We start from the raw sequence: 22,408 nt of genomic DNA on the forward strand, positions 1-22,408 counted from the left end.
GGCGATCCCCCGTGTAAGAGTGAGGTGGAGGAGGACATTGCAGTCCATGTGACCACAGGTATGGAATCATGAATGGAGGAAGGGAATTGGGAGGTTTCTTTAGGTGAGGCTCCTCCTTAGAGCTGCAGTAAAGGAGCACTCCGGGCAGTGACCCAGCTTTGAGTCTTTAAATAGCAGGCTAATGGTTTTATACTAGTAAAGGCACTGGAGACATGTAGTAATGGCTGTTATACCTCAGGTAGGTGTCATCAGATGCCGGGTGTTATAGATGACATTACTTCTACACTATAAAGGCTGGAGACATGTAGTAATGGCTGTTATACCTCAGGTAGGTGACATCAGATGCCGGGTGTTATAGATGACATTACTTCTACACTATAAAGGCCGGAGACATGTAGTATTGGCTGTTATACCTCAGGTAGGTGTCATCAGATGCCGGGTGTTATAGATGACATTACTTCTACACTATAAAGGCTGGAGACATGTAGTAATGGCTGTTATACCTCAGGTAGGTGCCATCACCTCTAAGGCCTGTATTATAAGAACAGATTATCTGACAGATTTTCTGACCATTCATTGGTCAGATGGCCTATTATACACACAGATCTTTTGTTATACACACCAAATATTGGTCTCATTGGACAAATATTACCTATTATTAACCCCTTCATGACTCTTTTTCATCTTAAGGGCCAGGCTATTTTTAGCAAATCTCACTTTGTGGTAATAACTTTAAAACGCTTTTACTTATCCAGGCCATTCTGAGATTTTCTCGTCACATATTGTACTTCATGACAGTGGTAAAATTGAGTAAAAAATTTAATTTTTATTCATAAAAAAATATCAAATTTACCAAAAATTTAGAAAAATTCACAATTTTCCAAATTTCAATTTCTCTACTTTTATAATAGATATTGATACCTCATCTAATAGTTAATTTTTGTCAATCATGTTTGGGTCATTTTGTAAATTAAAAAATTATGTTTTACTGTCTCCATTGTCTGAGAGCCATAGCTTTTTTATGTTTTGACCGATTGTCTTAGTTAAGGTCTCATATTTTGCGGGATGAGGTGCCTGTTTCATAGGTTCCTATTTTGGGGGGGCATATGCCTTTTTGATCGCTTGCTGTTGTAATTTTTGTGATGTAAGGTGGCTTTTTTTGGCACTGTTTTTATTTAGAGGTTAGGTCATGTGATATTTTAAGAGTTCTTACGGATGCGGCGATACCTAATATATATACTTTTATTTATTTATTTAAGTTTTATACAATAATAGCATTAAAAATAAACAAAAAAAAAAAACAGGTTTTAGTGTCTCCATAGTCTGAGAGCCATATATTTTTTTTATTTTTTGGGCGATTGTCTGATGTAGGGGATAATTTTTTGCGGGATGAGGTGACGGTTTGACTGGTATGATTTTGGTTTACATAAGACTGTTAAGATCACTTTTAATACTTTTTTTTTGGATGAGGTGGGCAAAATTTCAATTTCATCATAGTTTTTATTTTTGGAGTTCATCGTGTGTGTAAAGTAACATGACCCTATCATAGATCAGGTTGTTACGGACGCGGTGATATCAAACGTGTAGTGTATTTAATTTTTTACATTTTTTAATCCGTGATAATTGTGCGGTTATAAGAAGAAATTCTTTTATTTTTATTTATTTTTTGACATTTTTTATTTTTTACCCAGACCCGCTTGGTTTTTGAAGATTCGGTGGGTCTGATGCCTCTATAATACACTGCAGTACACTATATAGTGTACTGTAGTGTATTGTGACTTTACACACAGGCTGATCAGGCTGCTTCTGCCTTTGGCAGGAGGCTAATCAGGCTTTTATACCATGGCAAGCCGGAAGCCTGTGAAGGCGTCCGGTTGCCATGGTAACCATCGGACGCTGCCACCACAGAGGAGTGTCCGGTGGGGTAGGGAGCCCCCTACCTCTGTGAACCCGATGGGGGCACAATGATAAAGGCTGGAGTCTACAGGTGGGGAGGGGGGGTTATTATTTATTTATATAAGGCAGAGGAGTAGCAGGGTGAGAAGTGGATTAGTCGGGCAGCAGAGTTGAGGATAGATTGGAGGGGTGCGAGAGTGCTAGATGGAAGGCCACAGAGGAGAATGTTGCAGTAGTCTAGGCGGGAGATGATGAGGGCAGGTATAAGCATTTTTGCAGATTCAAAGTTGAGGAAAGAGCAGATTCGGGAGATGTTTTTGAGCTGGTGGTGGAAAGGTCTTGGATGTGTGGTCGGAAGCAGAGGGCAGAATCCAAGGTCACTCCAAGGCAGCGGACTTGGTTAACCGGAGATAGTATGCAGCCATTGATCGTGATAGATAGGTCTGTTGGGGTGGTTGATCAAGATGGGGGAAAGATGATGAATTCTGTTTTATCCAAGTTTTAGAAAGCGAGAGGAGGAGGATATGGAAGATAGGCATTGTGGGATTCTGGATAGTAAGGTGGTGATGTCTGGACCAGAGAAGTAGATTTGTGTATCGTCAGCATAAGAGTGATACTGAAAACCATGGGACTCTGAGATGTCCCAGGCCAAAAGTGTAGATAGAGAAGGGCAGGGGTCCTAGGACAGAGCCTCGCGGGACACCAACAGAGAGGGAATGAGACGAGGAGGTGGTGTGAGAGTGGGAGACGCTAAACATCCGGTCTGTGAGGTATGATGTGATCCAGGAGAGGGCCAGGTCAGTGATGCCAAGAGATGAGAGAGTTTGTAACAGAAGGGAGTGGTCGACAGTGTCAAAGGCAGAGGACAGGTCAAGGAGAAGGAGGAGAGAGTAATGTTTTTTGGTCTTGGCTGTTAGTAGGTCATTGGTGACTTTGGTGAGGGCAGTCTCAGTTTAGTGGTGGCTTCGGAAGCCAGATTGTAGCCGATCAAAGAGGGAGCAGGAGGAAAGGTGAGAGGACAGTTCAGAATGGACGTGTTGTTTAAGTAGCTTTGAGGCATACGGAAGAAGTTATATGGGGCGATAACTGGACAAAGAAGATGGGTCAAGTGAAGGCTTTTTGAGAATGGGTTTATTGGTAGCATGTTTAAAACCAGAGGGGGGAAAAAACAGAGGTTAGTGATAGGTTGAAGAGATGAGTTAGGGCTGGGATAAACACTGTGCTGAGTTTATGGATGAGGTGGGATGTGATTGAGTCAAGTGCACAGGTGGTGAGATGTAGAGTGGAGAGTTTTTCTTCTGTAATGGTGGAGAAGCGGGTTTTGGGAGAAGAGGACCGAGCAGTTGTGTAGAGGGTCTGTGGGGACTGTGCTTTGAAGCTTTCTCTGATGTTGACTATCTTTTGTTTGAAGTATGTGGCAAAGTCCTCAGCTGAGAGGAGAGGGTGGGGACGCTGGGGGACGGAGAAGGGAGTTAAGTGTTAAAAAGTTGTTTAGGGCTGTGGGCCAGGAAGACATGATAGATGAGAAGTCGTCTGTTTTGCATCAGCGAGTGAGGATTTGAATATGAGGAGGGATTGCTTGTATGCAGTGAAATGATCCTTACAATGGGATTTCTTCCATCGCCGCTCAGCAGCCCTGGAAGCTTGTCTGAGTTTTTTGGTCAGGTTGGTGTGCCAGGGTTGTCTGTTGATTGTTCGGGTTTTGTTGTGTGTGTGGGGGGGTGGGGGGGGGGGGATGCAGCAGTGTCCAGAGCTGTACTTATTGTGGTGTTGTACAGGGTGGTGTCAGCATCTGGGTCTTGGAGGGAACATATGGTAGAGAGTGGCAGAAGAGAGTCAGAAAGCAAGTCGAGATGTTTAAGGTTCCTGCGGGGGTGTGCTAGTGTGTGGACCGGGGGAGCAGCAGAAGAGACCAATGAAGAGAAGGGTGAGTAGGTTGTGGTCAGATAGGGGGAGAGGCGAATTAGAAAGGTTAGATAGGGAGCAGAGGCCAGAGTGTGACCATCCAGAGTGTGACCATCTCTGTGGGTGGGAGCAGACCACTGTGATAGGCTGAAGGAGGAAGAGAGTGATAGGAGTTTAGAGGCGGCTGAGTAGCAGGTGTCAATAGGGATGTTGAAGTCACCCATGATGATAGTGGGGATGTCGGCAGAAAGAAAGTGTAGTAGCCAGGTGTTAAAGTGGTAAAGAAAGATGGTGGCTGGGCTGGGGGTGGTAAATGACAGCTACTTGGAGGTTGGAGGGAGAGTAGATGCGAACATAGTGTACTTCAAATGAAGTGAGTGTAATGGAGGGTGGCAGTGGAGTTGGACTGTAGGAGCAGGTGTCTGATAGGAGAAGACCAACTCATCAACCATGTTTGCAGCCGGGGTGGGGTGTGTGAGTGAAATGAAATCCACTATATGAGAGTGCAGCAGGGGAGGTGGTGTAAGGGGTGTCAGCCATGTTTCTGTGAGAACAAGAAAGGAAAGTTTTGGACAGATGAAAAGATCATGAATGTAGGAGAGTTTGTTACAGACTGAGTGTGCATTCCATAATGCTCCTGCAAGAGGAACCAAAGGAGCAGGGGTCAGAGGAATGGTTATTAGGTTTAAGCGGTTGCAGGAATTTGTAGAAGGAGATTTGTAGTGGGACATGGAGGTGATAGTGAGGATTTGGAGAGATATCACCAGCAATAAGGAGAAGCAGAGAAAGTGTTAGTAGGTGAGAATAAGAGAGGGCAGGGGAGGTATCTGTGTGTGTTTGGGAAGGAAGTGTTTTATGTTGGCAAACAGGTTTGTGCAAGTGTCAGATGAGAAGGTAAGATGGAGGGAGAGAAGAATAGTTCCTTGCTGGATGAATAGATATAGGGGATTTCAGGAGGTTTTGGAAAAGATGAAAAATTGAAATATTATTTGCATTAACTATTTCTGTATTTACCTGTGGTCCAATTCTGGTCCAATTCTAATATAATTCAGAATGTGCACTTAAAAGATGTTGCATTTGGAAAGACCAAGGTCTGAAAGACCTAAGGACTTAGATTTATACCACTCGGTGTTCACTCGGGTTTGACCAAGAGGGGAGGGGGCTACATTTGGCCTAATCAAGGGAGGACCAGATAGAGGGTGAAATAGTCAATGTAAACAAATACTCAATAAATCCAGCAGAGAAAGAGACATTGAAGTTCAATGTAGACATATCAGGGAATGAGAAGGAAAGATGAGAGGTGTGGACAATATCAGACTGTGGAAAGCTGGGTGCAGCAGTTAGCTTCAATGTAGACATACCTGGAGAGGAGAGAATTGGTGATGGTCAGTAGGCAGTGATGACAAAGTGGATTCCATATCCATAATATTACATTCTGGTATAATTCAGTATGTGCACTTAAAGAGTTGCACTTAAAAGATGTTGCATTTGGACAGATATTGGTCAGATAATCTGTTGGTGTAATACAGGCCTTAGTAATTTAGAGATCAGGATTATTAGATGACCAGCACAAGTACCAGTCACACAGCTAGAAGAACAGTTAACCCTTTGTTGCAGAACGGCTCAATATTTTTTACTAAAGACCAATTGAAAAAATGATTTTCTCTTTCGCCTATGACAGCACCCCTGGAGAGACCACCTCCTCCCCTGGACAGGAAACAGGAACCAGAACACCTTAAAAGAGGGAACCTCCCCTCCACCTCCAGCTCAGTTTCCTGTCCTAAGAGGCAGGAAGGAATCGGATCACCAATACTCTGTTAGAGCTGCGGGGCCCCCGGCAATTTATGCAAGTGAGGAGGGTTACCCCGAGCGGCTTAAGTCTCCATGAGGAGCCGCTGCTCAGTTTGAGCTCCAGAGTCTGTCCCTCACCTTCCGTCCCCTTCCCTGGACCTGGGGGGTTTGTACCTCTGGGTCTTTTGCGAACGTCTGCGGCCGTTGTTCGGCTGCATGTTCGGCTGCCGGCCCGTGTGTGTCTGAACTTCCGAGTGTGGCGGTGGAAGGAAGCCGACGCTGCTGACCGGAAGGGGAGGGAGCCGGCAGCCCGTGCCGAGGACAAAATGCCCAGCCAGCTCACTGCCATGCGGACTAAAGAGCTGTCCGTTTCCCATTCCGGCTGAGTTTGCTGTGTAAGGAATGGAGCAGGTTCAGCGCTCTGAGACCACCAGTAATACATCGGTACCACGGTAGGGTAAGAGGGGTCATTCCCCAGCAGATTAGGTGTCTAAGGAGTCTTCCAGGAAGACCTCCAGAGCTAAAGAGAGGGGGTGTGCGGTTTGTAAAAAGAAGCTACCCTCTGCATGGGCTAAACCCCTTTGTCAAGGATGTGTCAGCAAGTTAATGGAGGAGGAAGCTCCATCCTTGATGAGCAGTATTAAGCAGATGATCAGGGATGAGGTCAGAGTTGGTTAGCGGATTGATGAAATGTCGCCCCGGTACTTCTGCTGCTGCATCTAAAGATTCCCCCCTCCAGCGACAGCGATATACTATCTGGGAGGAAGAAGGAGAGTGTTTGTTTGTTTATTTGTCATCGGACGATTCTTCTGAGGACGAGGCTGCAGGAAAACCGCTGTTTCATACTGAGAACACTAACTCCCTAGTCAAGGCGGTTAGAGCTACTATGGGATTGGATGATCAATGACCTCAGCAGTCAGTGCTATGTTTGAGGGCCTGGATCCTAGAAATAGGAAGGTGTTTGATGTACCTAAGAACATTCAGGCGGTAATCGCCAGGGAATGGAAGACCACAGATAGGAAGTTTTCCTCTGCCCTTCTGTCCATTGGGTCTTTAAGGGAACCCATATCTTTAAAGGGTAGAGAATTTTTCCTGGACATCTTAGCTACGGGAGCATCCAGTTTTGGCGCCCTATCCCAGGGGGCGGAGACCTTCAACAAACGGACATTTATGTTTAACAGAGGAAGGAACGATTTACTTAAAGAAAAATTGAGAGGCCTCTGCAGCAGCCTTTAAACCTGCTATTACTGGTACCTCTGTCGCTAGGTCCCTAAAGGTGTGGATGTGAGAGTTAGAGGCCCGCATTAAAGGGGGTACCCCTAGGGAGCAGTTGCTTACCTCCTTCCCCTTACCTCTTGGGCTTTCGCAGGCTCTGAGAGTGTTCACGAAAATAGTTTCAGAAATGATGGCCCATGTGAGGGAGAAAAATAGTCATCATACTTTACCTGGATGACTTTCTTCTTGTGTCCCAATCGTATCGGGCCCTTCAGAGGCAGATTGCCTGGTTGAAGGAAGTTCTAAAAAAGCTAGGATTAGAGCTAAATCTAGAAAAGTCCAGTTTATGTCCAAGGCAGAGGTGCAACTTCCTAGGGATGATTGTAGACTCCAGAGCCCAGAAGTGTCGGTTGCCCCTTCAGAAGGCCTTACAAATTAAGTCCAGGGTCCAACACATTCACTCACACCCGTCTGTCACCCTAAGAGAGGCCATGTCTGTGTTGGGCCTCATGACGGCTCCGATTCCAGTAGAATGGGCCCCAAATCATTCAAGGATTCTACAACTTCAGATTCTACAGGAATGGGACAGATGTATACTCTCGCTGGACTCGGAGATATCTCTATCTCCTCGGACTCTGAGCTCCTTGAGGTGGTGGATGAATTTAGAAAATCTTCAAAAAGGGGTTCCGTGGATCAGAGAAGCGGTTCTTCCTTTGACTACAGATGCAAGTCCATCCGGTTGGGGAGCCCATGTGGAGTCCCTTCTGTTGCAGGGGAGCTGTGACAGCAGAGCCTTATCCCAGATCAAGTTAGCCCTGGAACAGAGTCTTCCAGTTATCAGGGGCAGAAATGTAGAGATCTACTCGGTCAACACAACAGCCATAGCCTATATCAATCGGCAGGGAGGTACAAGAGCTCAGGGCCTCATGTCCCTTACCCATCAGATATTCAGTCTGGCAGAGGCTTCTCTATCTTCTCTTTCTGCGGTGCATCTCAAGGGCTCGGACAATGTGAAAGCAGACTTTCTCAGTTGTCACCACCTAAGCCAGGGAGAGTGGTCCCTAGAGCAGAGGGTTTTCAACCAGGTCACAGCATTATTGGGGATTCCGGAGATAGATCTTTTTGCCACCAGATCAAACAGAGAGGTAGAAGTTTTCTATTCCCTATCTCCATGGGAACATCCGAAAGCGGTGGACGCATTGTCTCAATCTTGGAGACAGGGCCTTTTCTAGGCCTTTCTTCCCCCCCCTAAAAATGTTACTGAGGGTTCTCAAAAAGATAGAGAGAGGAAGAGGCCACTGTAATAGTTATAGCCCCCTTCTGGCCGAGGAGAGTTTGTCAATGGTGCCAGATTCGTTTTCTTTTGTGTCTGAGAAGTCTGATCCGGCATGAAACACAATGTAAGTCAATGGTGCCGGATCCGTTTTTTCCGACACATTATCCCATGACCACTGCATTCAGCGTTTTCTGTCTGGCCAAATGGGACGGAATGTAATCTGGTGACTCCGTTCTGTTTAGTTTTGTCCCCATTGACAGCGAAGGGACAGAACTGAAGCGTTTTCCTCTGCTTTTGAGATCCTACGACATATCTCAATACCGGAAAGCAGAATCCTGCAGCACAGAGGACACTACATTCCTAGTCCAATAACTTGTACTTACTGCAATGTCCAGTACGTGGGCTGCACAACCTGCCCTTTAACCCTTTCTACATCTGCCTTCCCAGAGCCATAACTTGTTTATTTGTCTGTTCACATCGCCATATCTGGGCTTGTTTTTTGCAGGACAAGTTGTACTTTCCAACCCCACCATTTAATATTGCATATGATGTAGTGGGAAGCCGGAAATAAATTCCAAAAGGGGTCAAATGTAAAAAAAATGGGTTCATGGGTTGCCAGTTAGGACCTTGTTTTGCTTTGGTCTTATGGCAGTGTGCAGTTCTTGTTTGGTTTTCAGTTTACTTCTGCTTCTCCTACTGCTGGAGCACAAACTGATATGCTCTCTCCAGACTGGAGGAGGTATAGCTGGCAGCGGAGGAGCTAACAGTTTTCAGCCTAGTGTCGCCTCCTAGTGGCAGCAGCAAGTTATACCTACGGTCCTGTGTCCCCTAATAAAAAAAGCGAGAAAGAGATTTTTATAGGTGAGTTCACAATGCCGTTTTTTCCCCCAGGCTTGTGAATACATTTTGGCAGTTGTTAGATGAAAAGCATAGTAAAGGAGGATTACCACCTTCAGTCCCGGCCCCAGAAAAATACAAAATCTCAGATTTACATGCAAATTCAGAAAGAGCTTTTGCAGTAAACAAGGAGAAACCTCAGTGAGATAAATCCATACCTGGCGTGAAAGGAAATTCCGGACGCAGTCCATCCAATCCACAATCAAGTATCGTTTCAAGGACTGTGTGATGGGCACAATAGTTATGAAAGATGATTAGTATTGCGTGCCGATTCTTAATTTTCTTTTATTTTTTTTATTTTTTATTACAGGGTTACGGGGGAAAAACAAATTTGGGTTTCTTTATTTTCAATATCGTGCCCTATTGTTTTGGAGTCTACCAAGCCCCCAGACTGTTCGCGGCGAGACCCGTGTAGCCCTTTGAATAGGCCACCATAAAAAGGCATATTGTCGGTCATTGGGTTAAAGAGGTTTTCAGGTTTAATGTTTCCTCCGCTCCAGATAAATAGCATGGGATGCATTTAAGGCTTTTGTTGGGGGGTTTGAATTAAAGGGGTTCTCTACGCTTTTACTATAAATATCAGATCAGCGGTGGCCCGACGCTTGGCACCCTCGCAGATCAGCTGTATGAAGGGAAGGCGCGTGCACTGAGCAACTTCCAAAAGGGGTCAAATGTAAAAAAATGGGTGTTTTATTTACAACGTTCGATGTGCGATAAAACTGACCAGTTAATATTATTCTACAGGTCAGTACGAATCCGGCGATACCTTATATGTATCGTTTTTCTTGTGTTTTGATGGTGATAAAATAATAAAAAAAAGTGGGATAAAATCAGTTTTATTTTTTTGTCTCTATATTTTGACCCCCTATAACTTTTTTGTAACTATGTCTACGGAGCTGTATGGGGGGCTCATGTTTTGCGGGGTGAACTGAACTTTTAATTGATGCCTTTCTGGGGGGTGTATGACTTTTTGATCACTTTTTATTTCCTTTTTTTGTAGAAAATAAAGCGACCAGAAATGGTGAATCGGCCATTTTGGCGCTTTTTTCTGTTTTGCTGTTTGCCGTATGGGGAACATATTTTTATACTATGGGCGGTTTCGCACATGGCGACCCCCATGATGTGTAATTTTTTTCATTTGTTTAGTTTTGATTTTGATTTTGAGAAAAGGGTGTTTTGTTGTGTTTTTTATTTTTTGTGTTTTTTTTGCACTTTTTTATAGTTCCCATAGGGAACTATAACCAGCAGTCATTAGATTGCTGTTCTCATAGACCCCAGTGCACTAGCCTTGGAGTCTATGAGAAAATTGCTTGTTTCCTATGGAGCCCTATTACAGGTTAGAGCTCCACAGGAAAGACTGTGCAGCCGCCTCCTGTCATTCACAAAGACGGGGGCTGCTGCACGCATGCTCGGCTTCTCCGATCGCTGCAGGGTGGAGCAGGAGCATCACCGGCAGACGCGCGCTTCCAGTATTTTACGCGCTCAGATGCTGTGGTCAGGATTTACCACGGCATCTGAGGGGTTAAATGCCGGTTTCGGATATTAGCCGCGAGTGTCTGCTATAAGAAACAGACGGGCACCCGCAGCTATGGCGCCCGCTCCTCTCATTAGCAGGCGTCATCTTTAAAGACCCGCCCCACGCCGTACTATTATGGCGCTGGTTGGAAAAGGGTTAAAGGGCTCATGCACAAAACATACTTTTGGTCTGCATCTGTTCAGCAGTTTTTGTGGGTCGGATGCGGACCCATTCACTTCAGTGGGGCTGTAACAGATGCGGACAGCACACCATGTGTGTCCACTTCCGTATGTCCGTTCCGTGGCCCTGCAAAAAAAATAGAACATGTCCTACAACACAGATGGTTAGATGTATGGGAACTGAAAAAGTTAAATGATGCGGGGGGTGGGGGAGGGGGGATTTAGAAGAGAAGATGACTGAACGAGAGGCGTACTGAAATCTAGATATCCAGAAGGATGGAATGACGGATAACATCCCACTATTGCTAATGGTGATGAGCGAAAGCTGCGGATCCTAGAACCGAAGTCGCTTCCCTCAAAACTTCGGATTAATGCTGTATGGAGATCTGTCTCCTTACAGCATTAAAATGTATGGCCTCAGATGAGGAGAAGTCTCGCAAGAGTTCATGGAATAACTGCGGAATTTGAAGTGGAAAACGACTTTAAAACTTGAATCCAAACTCTGCTTAAGATCCGAGGTAGCAGTCAGACCCATAGGAGCACAGTGTAATTGTACTAGACTCCAATGCATACATGCCCCAACATGAGCCCTCGCACAGCAGAATTGTAAAAAGTACAACAACTGCAACAAAAAATCTCGCATACGGCTATGTGAATGGATAAATAAAAAAGTTATGGCTTTGGGAAAGCTGGGAGTAAAAAACTAAAATGGAAAATTGCCAGAACATTAAAGGATTAATGTCCCAGGATTGTGGGGGGGGGGGGGTCGTCACTGAGGGCAGACCAGAATCTGGGACGTCACTGAAACATGTTAGCTTATGTTCTGATTAGCTTTTTTGCACCCTGACTTCGGAACGCATTCTGTGTCATACTCCAGGCTGATCGATCATCTAGTAGATGATTTATCCGCACACTGTAGCAAGAAAAAAGTGACCTCCTTCCTCCTGTCACAATTTCCTTGCACAAATTCGCTCCATTGATGTAGACTAAATCTGCAAGCAGATCCTCAATATGCAAACTGCAGAAACTCAGGAGACGTTCGAGAGTCAGCCTTAAATACATAGCAGAGAAAGGAAAAGGTGTATTCCTCACATTCCTGATGGATCCACTTCTGACTGGCACAAAAAATTGTATTTTATATTGTATGTGTCTCTCCAGCCTAAGGCCAGATTCACATGAGATTATTACTGACATATTATCCATCTGTATTATGCAAATGTGTCACGACCACAGGTTCAGCTGACATCAACTCACAGCATCATAGATACATGTGCACGTAACATAGATGGATATGTCTGTATATACAGTTGCAAGAAAAAGTATGTGAACCCTTTGGAATGATAAGGATTTCTGCACAAATTGGTCATAAAATGTGATTTGATCTTCATCTAAGTCCCAACAATGGACAATCACAGTCTGCTTAAACTAATAACACACAAAGAGTTACATTTTACCATGTTTTTATTGAACACACCATGTAAATATTCACAATGCAGGTGGAAAAAGTATGTGAACCCCTAGACTAATGACATCTCCAAGAGCTAATTGGAGTGAGGTGTCAGCCCACTGGAGTTCAATCAATGAGATGAGATTGGAGGTGTTGGTTACAGCTGCCCTGCCCTATAAAAAAAAAACACCAGTTCTGGGTTTGCTTTTCACAAGAAACATTGCCTGATGAGAATGATGCCTCGCACAAAAGAGCTCTCAGAAGACCTACGATTAAGAATTGTTGACTTGCATAAAGCTGGAAAGGGTTATAAAAGTATCTCCAAAAGCCTTGCTGTTCATCAGTCCACGGTAAGACAAATTGTCTAAATGGAGAAAGTTCAGCACTGCTGCTACTCTCCCTAGGAGTGGCCGTCCTGTAAAGATGACTGCAAGAGCACAGCGCAGACTGCTCAATGAGGTCAACATCCCTGTTAGCAAATCTACAATACGTAAAACACTAAACAAGAATGGATTTCATGGAAGGATACCACAGAGGAAGCCACTGCTGTCCAAAAAAAAAAAAACATTGCTGCACGTTTACAGTTTGCACAAGAGCACCTGGATGTTCCACAGCAGTACTGGCAAAATATTCTGTGGAAAGATGAAACCAAAGTTGAGTTGTTTGGAAGAAACACACAACACCATATGGGGAGAAAAATAGGCACAGCACACCAACATCAAAACCTCATCCCAACTGTGGTGGGGGCATCATGGTTTGGGGCTGCTTTGCTGCGTCAGGGCCTGGACAGATTGCTATCATAGAAGGAAAAATTAATTCCTAAGTTTATCAAGACATTTTGCAGGAGAACTTAAGGCCATCTGTCCACTACATGAAGCTCAACAGAAGATGGGTGTTGCAACAGGACAAAGATCCAAAGCATAGAAGTAAAACAACAACAGAATGGCTTAAACAGAAGAAAATACGCCTTCTGGAGTGGCCCAGTCAGAGTCCTGACCTCAACCCTATTGAGATGCTGTGGCATGACCTCAAGAAAGTGATTCACACCAGACATCCCAAGAATATTGCCGAACTGAAACAGTTCTGTAAAGAGGAATGGTCAAGAATTACTCCTGACCGTTGTGCACGTCTGATCTGCAACTACAGGAAACGTTTGTTTGAAGTTATTGCTGCCAAAGGAGGTTCAACCAGTTATTTAATCCAAGGGATCACATACTTTTTCCACCTGCACTGTGAATGTTTACATGGTGTGTTCAATAAAAACATGGTAACATTTAATTTTGTGTGTTATTAGTTTAAGCATACTGTGATTGTCTATTGTTGTGACTTAGATGAAGATCAGATCACATTTTATGACCAATTTGTGCAGAAATCCATATCATTCCAAAGGCATCACATTCTTTTTTTTTTGCAACTGTATGTGAATTCGGCCTCATTGAAATGTGATACATTTATCAAATTGTTTTAACCAAAAAATCATAAAATCTATTATTAATCTTAACAGAAAATCCCTGTGAGAAGCCTGACGGAAACATCATGTTATCTCTAGATTGTAAAGAAGATGAAGATACCATGCAGCGCTCTTCAGGAGAAAACTTAATTACCTGTAATGTACATCCAGAACTTCACAGTGCATCAAATAATTCCCCCAAGAATGAGGAACTTTCTAATGACCAATCACAGATTATTAACCCAAGTCCAAATCTTTCATATAATCATCCTAAACATGAGGAATCTTCTCCTGACCAATCACAGATTATTACCCCAAATATAGGGCAGAAACGGGGTAAAAGGTTTCATTGTGGGGAACGTGAAAAACATTTCAGATATAAGTCAGAGCTTTCTGTAAACAAAAGTAGCTCTACAGGAGAGAAACCGCATTCATGTTCAGAATGTGGGAAATGCTTTAACCAAAAAGCATCACTTGTACAACATCAAAGAATTCACACAGGAGAGAAGCCATATGCATGTTCAGAATGTGGGAAATGCTTTACTCGGAAACAAAGCCTTGATCTACACAAGAACATTCACATAGGAGAGAAGCCATATTCATGTTCAGAATGTGGGAAATGCTTTAAGACGAAATCAAAACTTGATGAACATAAAAGAATCCACACAGGAGAGAAGCCATATTCATGTTCAGAGTGTGGGAAATACTTTTTCCAGAAAGCAAGCCTTGATCTACATAAGAAAATTCACATCGGAGAGAAGCCATATTCATGTTCAGAATGTGGGAAATGCTTTACTCAGAAACAAAGCCTTGATCCACATAAGAGAATTCACACAGGAGAGAAGCCTTATTCATGTTCAGAGTGTGGGAAATGCTTTTCCCAGAAAATGAGCCTTGATCTACATAAGAAAATTCACACAGGAGAGAAGCCATATTCATGTTCAGAGTGTGGGAAATGCTTTACTCAGAAACAAAGCCTTGATCTACATAAGAAAATTCACACAGGAGAGAAGCCATATTCATGTTCAGAATGTAGGAAATGCTTTACTCGGAAAGAAAGCCTTGATCTACATAAGAAAATTCACACAGGAGAGAAGCCATATTCATGTTCAGAGTGTGGTAAATGCTTTATCCAGAAATCACAACTTGATGGACATAAAAGAATTCACACAGGAGAGAAGCCGTATTCATGTTCAGAATGTGGGAAATGCTTTAGCCATAAGGCAAGCCTTGATCTACATAAGAAAATTCACACAGGAGAGAAGCCATATGCATGTTCAGAATGTGGGAAATGCTTTATTCGGAAAGAAAGCCTTGATCTACATAAGAGAATTCACACAGGAGAGAAGCCATATTCATGTTCAGAATGTGGGAAATGCTTTTTCCAGAAAGCAAGTCTTGATCTACATAAGAAAATTCACACAGGAGAGAAGCCATATTCATGTTCAGAATGTGGGAAATGCTTTAAAACTAAATCAAAACTTGATGAACATAAAAGAATTCACACAGGAGAGAAGCCATATTCATGTTCAGAATGTGGTAAATGCTTTATCCAGAAATCACACCTTGATAAACATAAAAGAATTCACACAGGAGAGAAGCCGTATTCATGTTCAGAGTGTGGTAAATGCTTTATCCATAAATCACACCTTGATAAACATAAAAGAATTCACACAGGAGAGAAGGCATTCATGTTCAGAATGTGGGAAATGCTTTAAAACTAAATCAAAACTTGATGAACATAAAATAATTCACACAGGAGAGAAGCCATATTCATGTTCATAATGTGGGAAATGCTTTGTCCCAAAATCAAATTTTAATCAACATAAGAGAATCCACACATTAGAGAAGACATGTTGATGTTTTGTTTAAGAATAATGTTTTATAAAGAAATTAGTCTTTCATACTTGCAGACATGTGTGTTCATTTTATCTCATTGTGCCAATATTCTATGTGAGTGAGCAACAGAACTCCTATTCACAAGTAGCTGGTACAAAACCTTTTTGTTTGTTTTATTTCTTTTTACTTCATTCCAATATAAAATGGTGGTACATCATGAGGGACGCTGAGACAGACATCGTTCACACCTCCTCCCATCCACGCGACGTTTCGGGAGAACACGCCTCCTTACTCATGCGTGCAGGTGGAGGTGGTATTTTTATAGTGCCAACAGCTGATAAATATATGCAAACCATATAGTTTTATACAAGTTTTATACAGTTTTATACAAGCTGCATAGCCATAAATAACCCTAACACATGAAAGTGATCAATCATATAAATGCACTAAAGCTACAAATTTCATTTAACCCTTTAGGTATTAAAGACTGGAGTTTCACTATCCAAAATGTGTCCCTTTGTAACAATCTCCTACTGTTATCCACCCCATGGACTCCACTTTTTACCACCTCCAGAACCTGCCACCTGAGCTCTGACACCATAAAAATGTCGAGCGACCGTAGTTTCATCTTGTTTTTTCACCTCCACTGTTTCCATCTTACTCTGCCTTCTGAGTTCCTTCCTAATGCTGGACGTATGCTCATTGATTCTGATCCTTATAGACCGAAATGTTTGCCCAACATATATCTTACCACATGGGCATTTCAAGCAGTATATGACATTACATGTCTCGCGCGTTGCAAAATCTTTAATTTTTATCCTGTCTCTCTGTGTGGGGTGCACTACAGCGTCACCTTTTATTATAGAAACTCAAAATACAAATGCAATAGCACTCTGCAACCAGCATTATGCCCTGCCTCTATGCTGTATGATGCATTGGTGTACATTTTGGCCAAAGCGTAATAAGCCACTCACCACGTCAAGGTCGCCTCTATGGAGTGGTCCCTAACACTAGTTCCTACCTGTTATGGGCCATGACAGCCACACAAAGTCCAGGGAATGCAGGTACAGCATGCACACTCTGCTTTTAACCCCGTCCGGTGCCATTCCAGCCTTCATCGGATCCAGGGATGCAAGTACCAACATGCATGCTGAGCCCACCATATACTTCTCCTGGAGCCAAATGGCCACTGGTAGGTGCTATATAAGCAGACTCAGTTTTATACTGACTTTAAAACCAGCCTCCAGGACAGACTAACTGGTCAGGTGTGCATGACTACATGGAGATCGCCACGCCTCCAATATATACTACAAAGAAAAAATGTGGGTGATTCAGTCAGCACAACCCTGTATGCAGGTGCACATCGCTATGGCGAAATACATATACAAACGCAAAATACAAATGCAATAGCACTCTGCAACCAGCATTCTGCCCTGCCTCTATGCTGGATGAGGCATTGGTGTACATTTTGGCCAAAGCGTAATAAGCCACTCACCACGTCAAGGTCGCCTCTATGGAGTGGTCCCTAACACTAGTTCCTACCTGTTATGGGCTATGACAGCCACACAAAGTCCATGGAATGCAGGTACAGCATGCACACCAAGCACACTCTGCTTTTAGCCCCGTCCGGTGCCATTACATCTTTCATCGGATCCAGGGATGCAAGTACCAACATGCATGCTGAGCCCACCATATACACTGCTCAAAAAAATTAAGGGAACACAAAAATAACACATCCTAAATCTGAATTAATTAAATATTCTTCTGAAATACTTTGTTCTTTACATAGTTGAGTGTGCTGACAACAAAATCACACAAAAATTTAAAATGGAAATCAAATTTTTTAACCCATGGAGCTCTGGATTTGGAGTCACACTCAAAATTAAAGTGGAAAAACACACTACAGGCTGATCCAACTTTGATGTAATGTCCTTAAAACAAGTCAAAATAGGCTCAGTAGTGTGTGCGGCCTCCACTTTGCTGTATGACCTCCCTACAACGCCTGTGCATGCTCCTGATGATGTGGCGGACGGTCTCCTGAGGGATCTCCTCCCAGACCTGGACTAAAGCATCTGCCAACTCCTGGACAGTCTGTGGTGCAACGTGACGTTGGTAGATAGAGCGAGACATGATGTCCCAGATGTGCTCAATTGGATTCAGGTCTGGGGAACGGGCGGGCCAGTCCATAGCATCAATGCCTTCGTCTTGCAGGAACTGCTGACACACTCCAGCCACATGAGGTCTAGCATTGTCTTGCATTAGGAGGAACCCAGGGCCAACCGCACCAGCATATGGTCTCACAAGGGGTCGGAGGATTTCATCTCGGTACCTAATGGCAATCAGGCTACCTCTGGCGAGCACATGGAGGGCTGTGCGGCCCTCCAAAGAAATGCCACCCCACACCATTACTGACCCAATGCCAAATCGGTCATGCTGGAGGATGTTGCAGGCAGCAGAACGTTCTCCACGGCGTCTCCAGACTCTGTCACGTCTGTCACATGTGCTCAGTGTGAACCTGCTTTCATCTGTGAAGAGCACACGGCGCCAGTGGCGAATTTGCCAATCTTGGTGTTCTCTGGCAAATGCCAAACGTCCTGCACGGTATTGGGCTGTAAGCACAACCCCCTCCTGTGGACGTCGGGCACTCATATCACCCTCATGGAGTCTGTTTCTGACCGTTTGAGCAGACACATGCACATTTGTGGCCTGCTGGAGGTCATTTTGCAAGGCTCTGGCAGTGCTCCTCCTGTTCCTCCTTGCACAAAGGCGGAGGTAGCGGTCCTGCTGCTGGGTTGTTGCCCTCCTATGGCCTCCTCCATGTCTCCTGATGTACTGGCCTGTCTCCTGGTAGCGCCTCCATGCTCTGGACACTACGCTGACAGACAAAGCAAACCTTCTTGCCACAGCTCGCATTGATGTGCCATCCTGGATAAGCTGCACTACCTGAGCCACTTGTGTGGGTTGTAGACTCCGTCTCATGCTACCACTAGAGTGAAAGCACCGCCAGCATTCAAAAGTGACCAAAACATCAGCCAGGAAGGATAGGAACTGAGAAGTGGTCTGTGGTCACCACCTGCAGAACCACTCCTTTATTGGGGGTGTCTTGCTAATTGCCTATAATTTCGACCTGTTGTCTATCCCATTTTCACAACAGCATGTGAAATTGATTGTCACTCAGTGTTGCTTCCTAAGTGGACAGTTTGATTTCACAGAAGTGTGATTGACTTGGAGTTACATTGTGTTGTTTAACTGTTCCCTTTATTTTTTTGAGCAGTGTACTTCTCCTGGAGCCAAATGGCCACTGGTAGGTGCTATATAAGCAGACTCAGTTTTATACTGACTTTAAAACCAGCCTCCAGGACAGACTAACTGGTCAGGTGTGCATGACTGCATGGAGATCACCACGCCTCCAATATATACTACATGAGTTCCTTCCTAATGCTGGATATATGCTCATTGATTCTGATCCTTATAGACCGAGATGTTTGCCCAACATACACTGCTCAAAAAAATAAAGGGAACACTTAAACAACACAATGTAACTCCAAGTCAATCACACTTCTGTGAAATCAAACTGTCCACTTAGGAAGCAACACTGAGTGACAATCAATTTCACATGCTGTTGTGCAAATGGGATAGACAACAGGTGGAAATTATAGGCAATTAGCAAGACACCCCCAATAAAGGAGTGGTTCTGCAGGTGGTGAACACAGACCACTTCTCAGTTCCTATGCTTCCTGGCTGATGTTTTGGTCACTTTTGAATGCTGGCGGTGCTTTCACTCTAGTGGTAGCAGGAGACGGAGTCTACAACCCACACAAGTGGCTAAGGTAGTGCAGCTTATCCAGGATGGCACATCAATGCGAGCTGTGGCAAGAAGGTTTGCTGTGTCTGTCAGCGTAGTGTCCAGAGCATGGAGGCGCTACCAGGAGACAGGCCAGTACATCAGGAGACGTGGAGGAGGCCATAGGAGGGCAACAACCCAGCAGCAGGACCGCTACCTCCGCCTTTGTGCAAGGAAGAACAGGAGGAGCACTGCCAGAGCCCTGCAAAATGACCTCCAGCAGGCCACAAATGTGCATGTGTCTGCTCAAACGGTCAGAAACAGACTCCATGAGGGTGATATGAGGGCCCGACGTCCACAGGTGGGGGTTGTGCTTACAGCCCAACACCGTGCAGGACGTTTGGCATTTGCCAGAGAACACCAAGATTGGCAAATTCGCCACTGGCGCCCTGTGCTCTTCACAGATGAAAGCAGGTTCACACTGAGCACATGTGACAGACGTGACAGAGTCTGGAAACGCCGTGGAGAACGTTCTGCTGCCTGCAACATCCTCCAGCATGACCGGTTTGGCATTGGGTCAGTAATGGTGTGGGGTGGCATTTCTTTGGAGGGCCGCACAGCCCTCCATGTGCTCGCCAGAGGTAGCCTGACTGCCATTAGGTACCGAGATGAGGTCCTCAGACCCCTTGTGAGACCATATGCTGGTGCGGTTGGCCCTGGGTTCCTCCTAATGCAAGACAATGCTAGACCTCATGGGGCTGAAGTGTGTCAGCAGTTCCTGCAAGAAGAAGGCATTGATGCTATGGACTGGCCCGCCCGTTCCCCAGACCTGAATCCAATTGAGCACATCTGGGACATCATGTCTCGCTCTATCCACCAACGTCACATTGCACCACAGACTGTCCAGGAGTTGGCAGATGCTGTAGTCCAGGTCTGGGAGGAGATCCCTCAGGAGACCGTCCGCCACCTCATCAGGAGCATGCACAGGCGTTGTAGGGAGGTCATACAGGCACGTGGAGGCCACACACTCTACTGAGCCTCATTTTGACTTGTTTTAAGGACATTACATCAAAGTTGGATCAGCCTGTAGTGTGTTTTTCCACTTTGATTTTGAGTGTGACTCCAAATCCAGACCTCCATGGGTTGAAAAATTAGATTTCCTTTTTTTTTTTTTTGTGTGATTTTGTTGTCAGCATATTCAACTATGTAAAGAACAAAGTATTTTAGAAGAATATTTAATTAATTCAGATCTAGGATGTGTTATTTTTGTGTTCCCTTTATTTTTTTGAGCAGTGTATATCTTACCACATGGGCATTTCAAGCAGTATATGACATTACATGTCTCGCACGTTGCAAAATCTTTAATTTGTATCCTGTCTCCCTGTGTGGGGTGCACTACAGCGTCACCTTTTATTATAGCACTACAGTTCCCACAGAACGTCCCCGTCTCTGAGTTTCAGGGAAACTCTGTCTTTCAATTTTTTTAGGGCGTATGTCACTAATTAGTATGTTATTCAGAGAGGCAAAAAGGGGTTTATCAACAAACATTCTCCCATATTTTTGATCATGTTTTAATATCTACCAATATTTCAGAATAACCTTTTTTATTAGTTTAGAATGTCGAACATATTTGGAAAGATTACACAAATTGTTTCTTTTGCTTCTCCCTCTTTTTAACCTGTCTGATGTCCTGTCTTGTTTTTTTTACCAACCTCTATTCCAATTTCAGTGACCTCTTCCTTATTATAACCCCTCTGTGTGAATTTATTTCCCATCAATAAGCGATATTTTTTCGTATTATTTGCCAGTACTAGATATCCTTCTGGCCCGTGTGAACTGGCTCCTAGGGATACTAGAAAAAATGTGAGGGACGTGGTGGCTGGAATGAAGCAGCAGGTTATTTTGATCTGTGGTCTTTGTGACTAGTGTGGTCTCAAATCCTCCCTCTACGTGCCGTAATTCAACATCCAAGAAATGAATAACATTTTCATCATAACAGTGTAAGTTTGATGGAATTATGGCACTCGTTTAAATGGGTAACAAACTGTAGAAGGGAAGATTGATCACCCCTCCACAGCATGAACACATCGTCCACATAGCGAAGCCACCCACACAAAATAAATGCCGTGTCTCAAATGCTTCCATGAATATATTAGCGAAACTGAAAATAATTTTTCCATTTCATCCACCACCATGGCCACAATGAGGGATGACCCTTGACCTCTGTAGGGGCAGGAATACACAGAGAGCGTTTAAATTGCCCCCACCCCTTCTCCCCCTCAGTGTTTTCCTGCCCCTACGGGGTAAGCACGCAGAGAGAGTCCTCCCTGTTGGGAGGTGAAGATCAGGAAGATTTTACCTTCATCTCCTGCTGCCTTCCCGCGGCAAGGGCTATGGCTAGACAACGTGGATGCTTGCCCTAGCTTATGCTGGGACCCGCGCTCCGTCTTAGATCACGGTCTTCCTTCCACTGCATATCGGAAGCAGACCGCTGACGCTGGATTCACGTGGGGTCCCTTTGATCTTACGGCGGAACCAGGGCGCATTGCACAGGGAAGTGCTTGTGGATGAATTCAGTGGCCAGGAAGCGTTTTAAAAAAGTGGCGCTCATGCAGCATAAGGCTGGTCATCACCGCCACTATGACAAATCCCGAGACTACAACTTCCCGTCAGGAGGTTTCGGACCCCTCTCCGGCTGCTCCTACCATGAGTTTCCCAAAGGGGAGTATGTTATCCTTATGTTTAATAACATATTACTCAAACTTATAATTGGTTGCGCTACCTGTGCCAGGAGACTGCCTGATAACTATAAAAAGAAGTTGTGCAAGGGATGCTTTCTGACGTCTTAAAAAAGGAGCAACCATCTATCCTTTCCGAGATGAAATCTTTTATTCAGGATGAGATTACGTCCTCCCTAGCATCTCTTACTACTCCTAGTACTCTTCTCCTGCCTGCCAAAAAACCCGAGACTATCCATTCAATCCTCCTATGATACTGAGGACATTGATGAGGCTACCTCTAGACGAGTGCTTGAGGAAGAACTTCTCTCAGAGGGTGAAATTGTAGAGGACGATAAAAAGTACTTATTTTCCTCGGATGAAATGGAATATTTACTGAAAGCAGTTAGATCCACTATGGGCATAGAGGATACTCCCAAGCCGCGTACGGTTCAGGATAAAATGTTCGAGGGTTTACGTATTCCCCATTAATGAG

The 22,408-nt window shown here is 44.3% G+C and overlaps 2 protein-coding genes across 2 annotated transcripts in view; both read left to right on the top strand.

Annotated features, from left to right (window-relative positions):
* The window catches only part of LOC120998324 (aspartic and glutamic acid-rich protein-like), a 2,513,920-nt gene that overhangs the window by 158,687 nt on the left and 2,332,825 nt on the right, over positions 1-22,408 (top strand). The gene's annotated exons all lie outside the window — the stretch shown is intronic.
* Positions 31-15,328, top strand: LOC120998331 (gastrula zinc finger protein XlCGF26.1-like). The gene is made up of 2 exons (XM_040428991.1): positions 31-58; positions 13,627-15,328. Exon 2 carries the CDS (start codon positions 13,659-13,661, stop codon positions 15,288-15,290), a length of 1,632 nt encoding a protein of 543 aa, XP_040284925.1. The 5' UTR covers positions 31-58; positions 13,627-13,658; the 3' UTR covers positions 15,291-15,328.

Source organism: Bufo bufo, chromosome 4 (genome assembly GCF_905171765.1).
Source record: "Bufo bufo chromosome 4, aBufBuf1.1, whole genome shotgun sequence".
Taxonomy (NCBI): domain Eukaryota; kingdom Metazoa; phylum Chordata; class Amphibia; order Anura; family Bufonidae; genus Bufo; species Bufo bufo.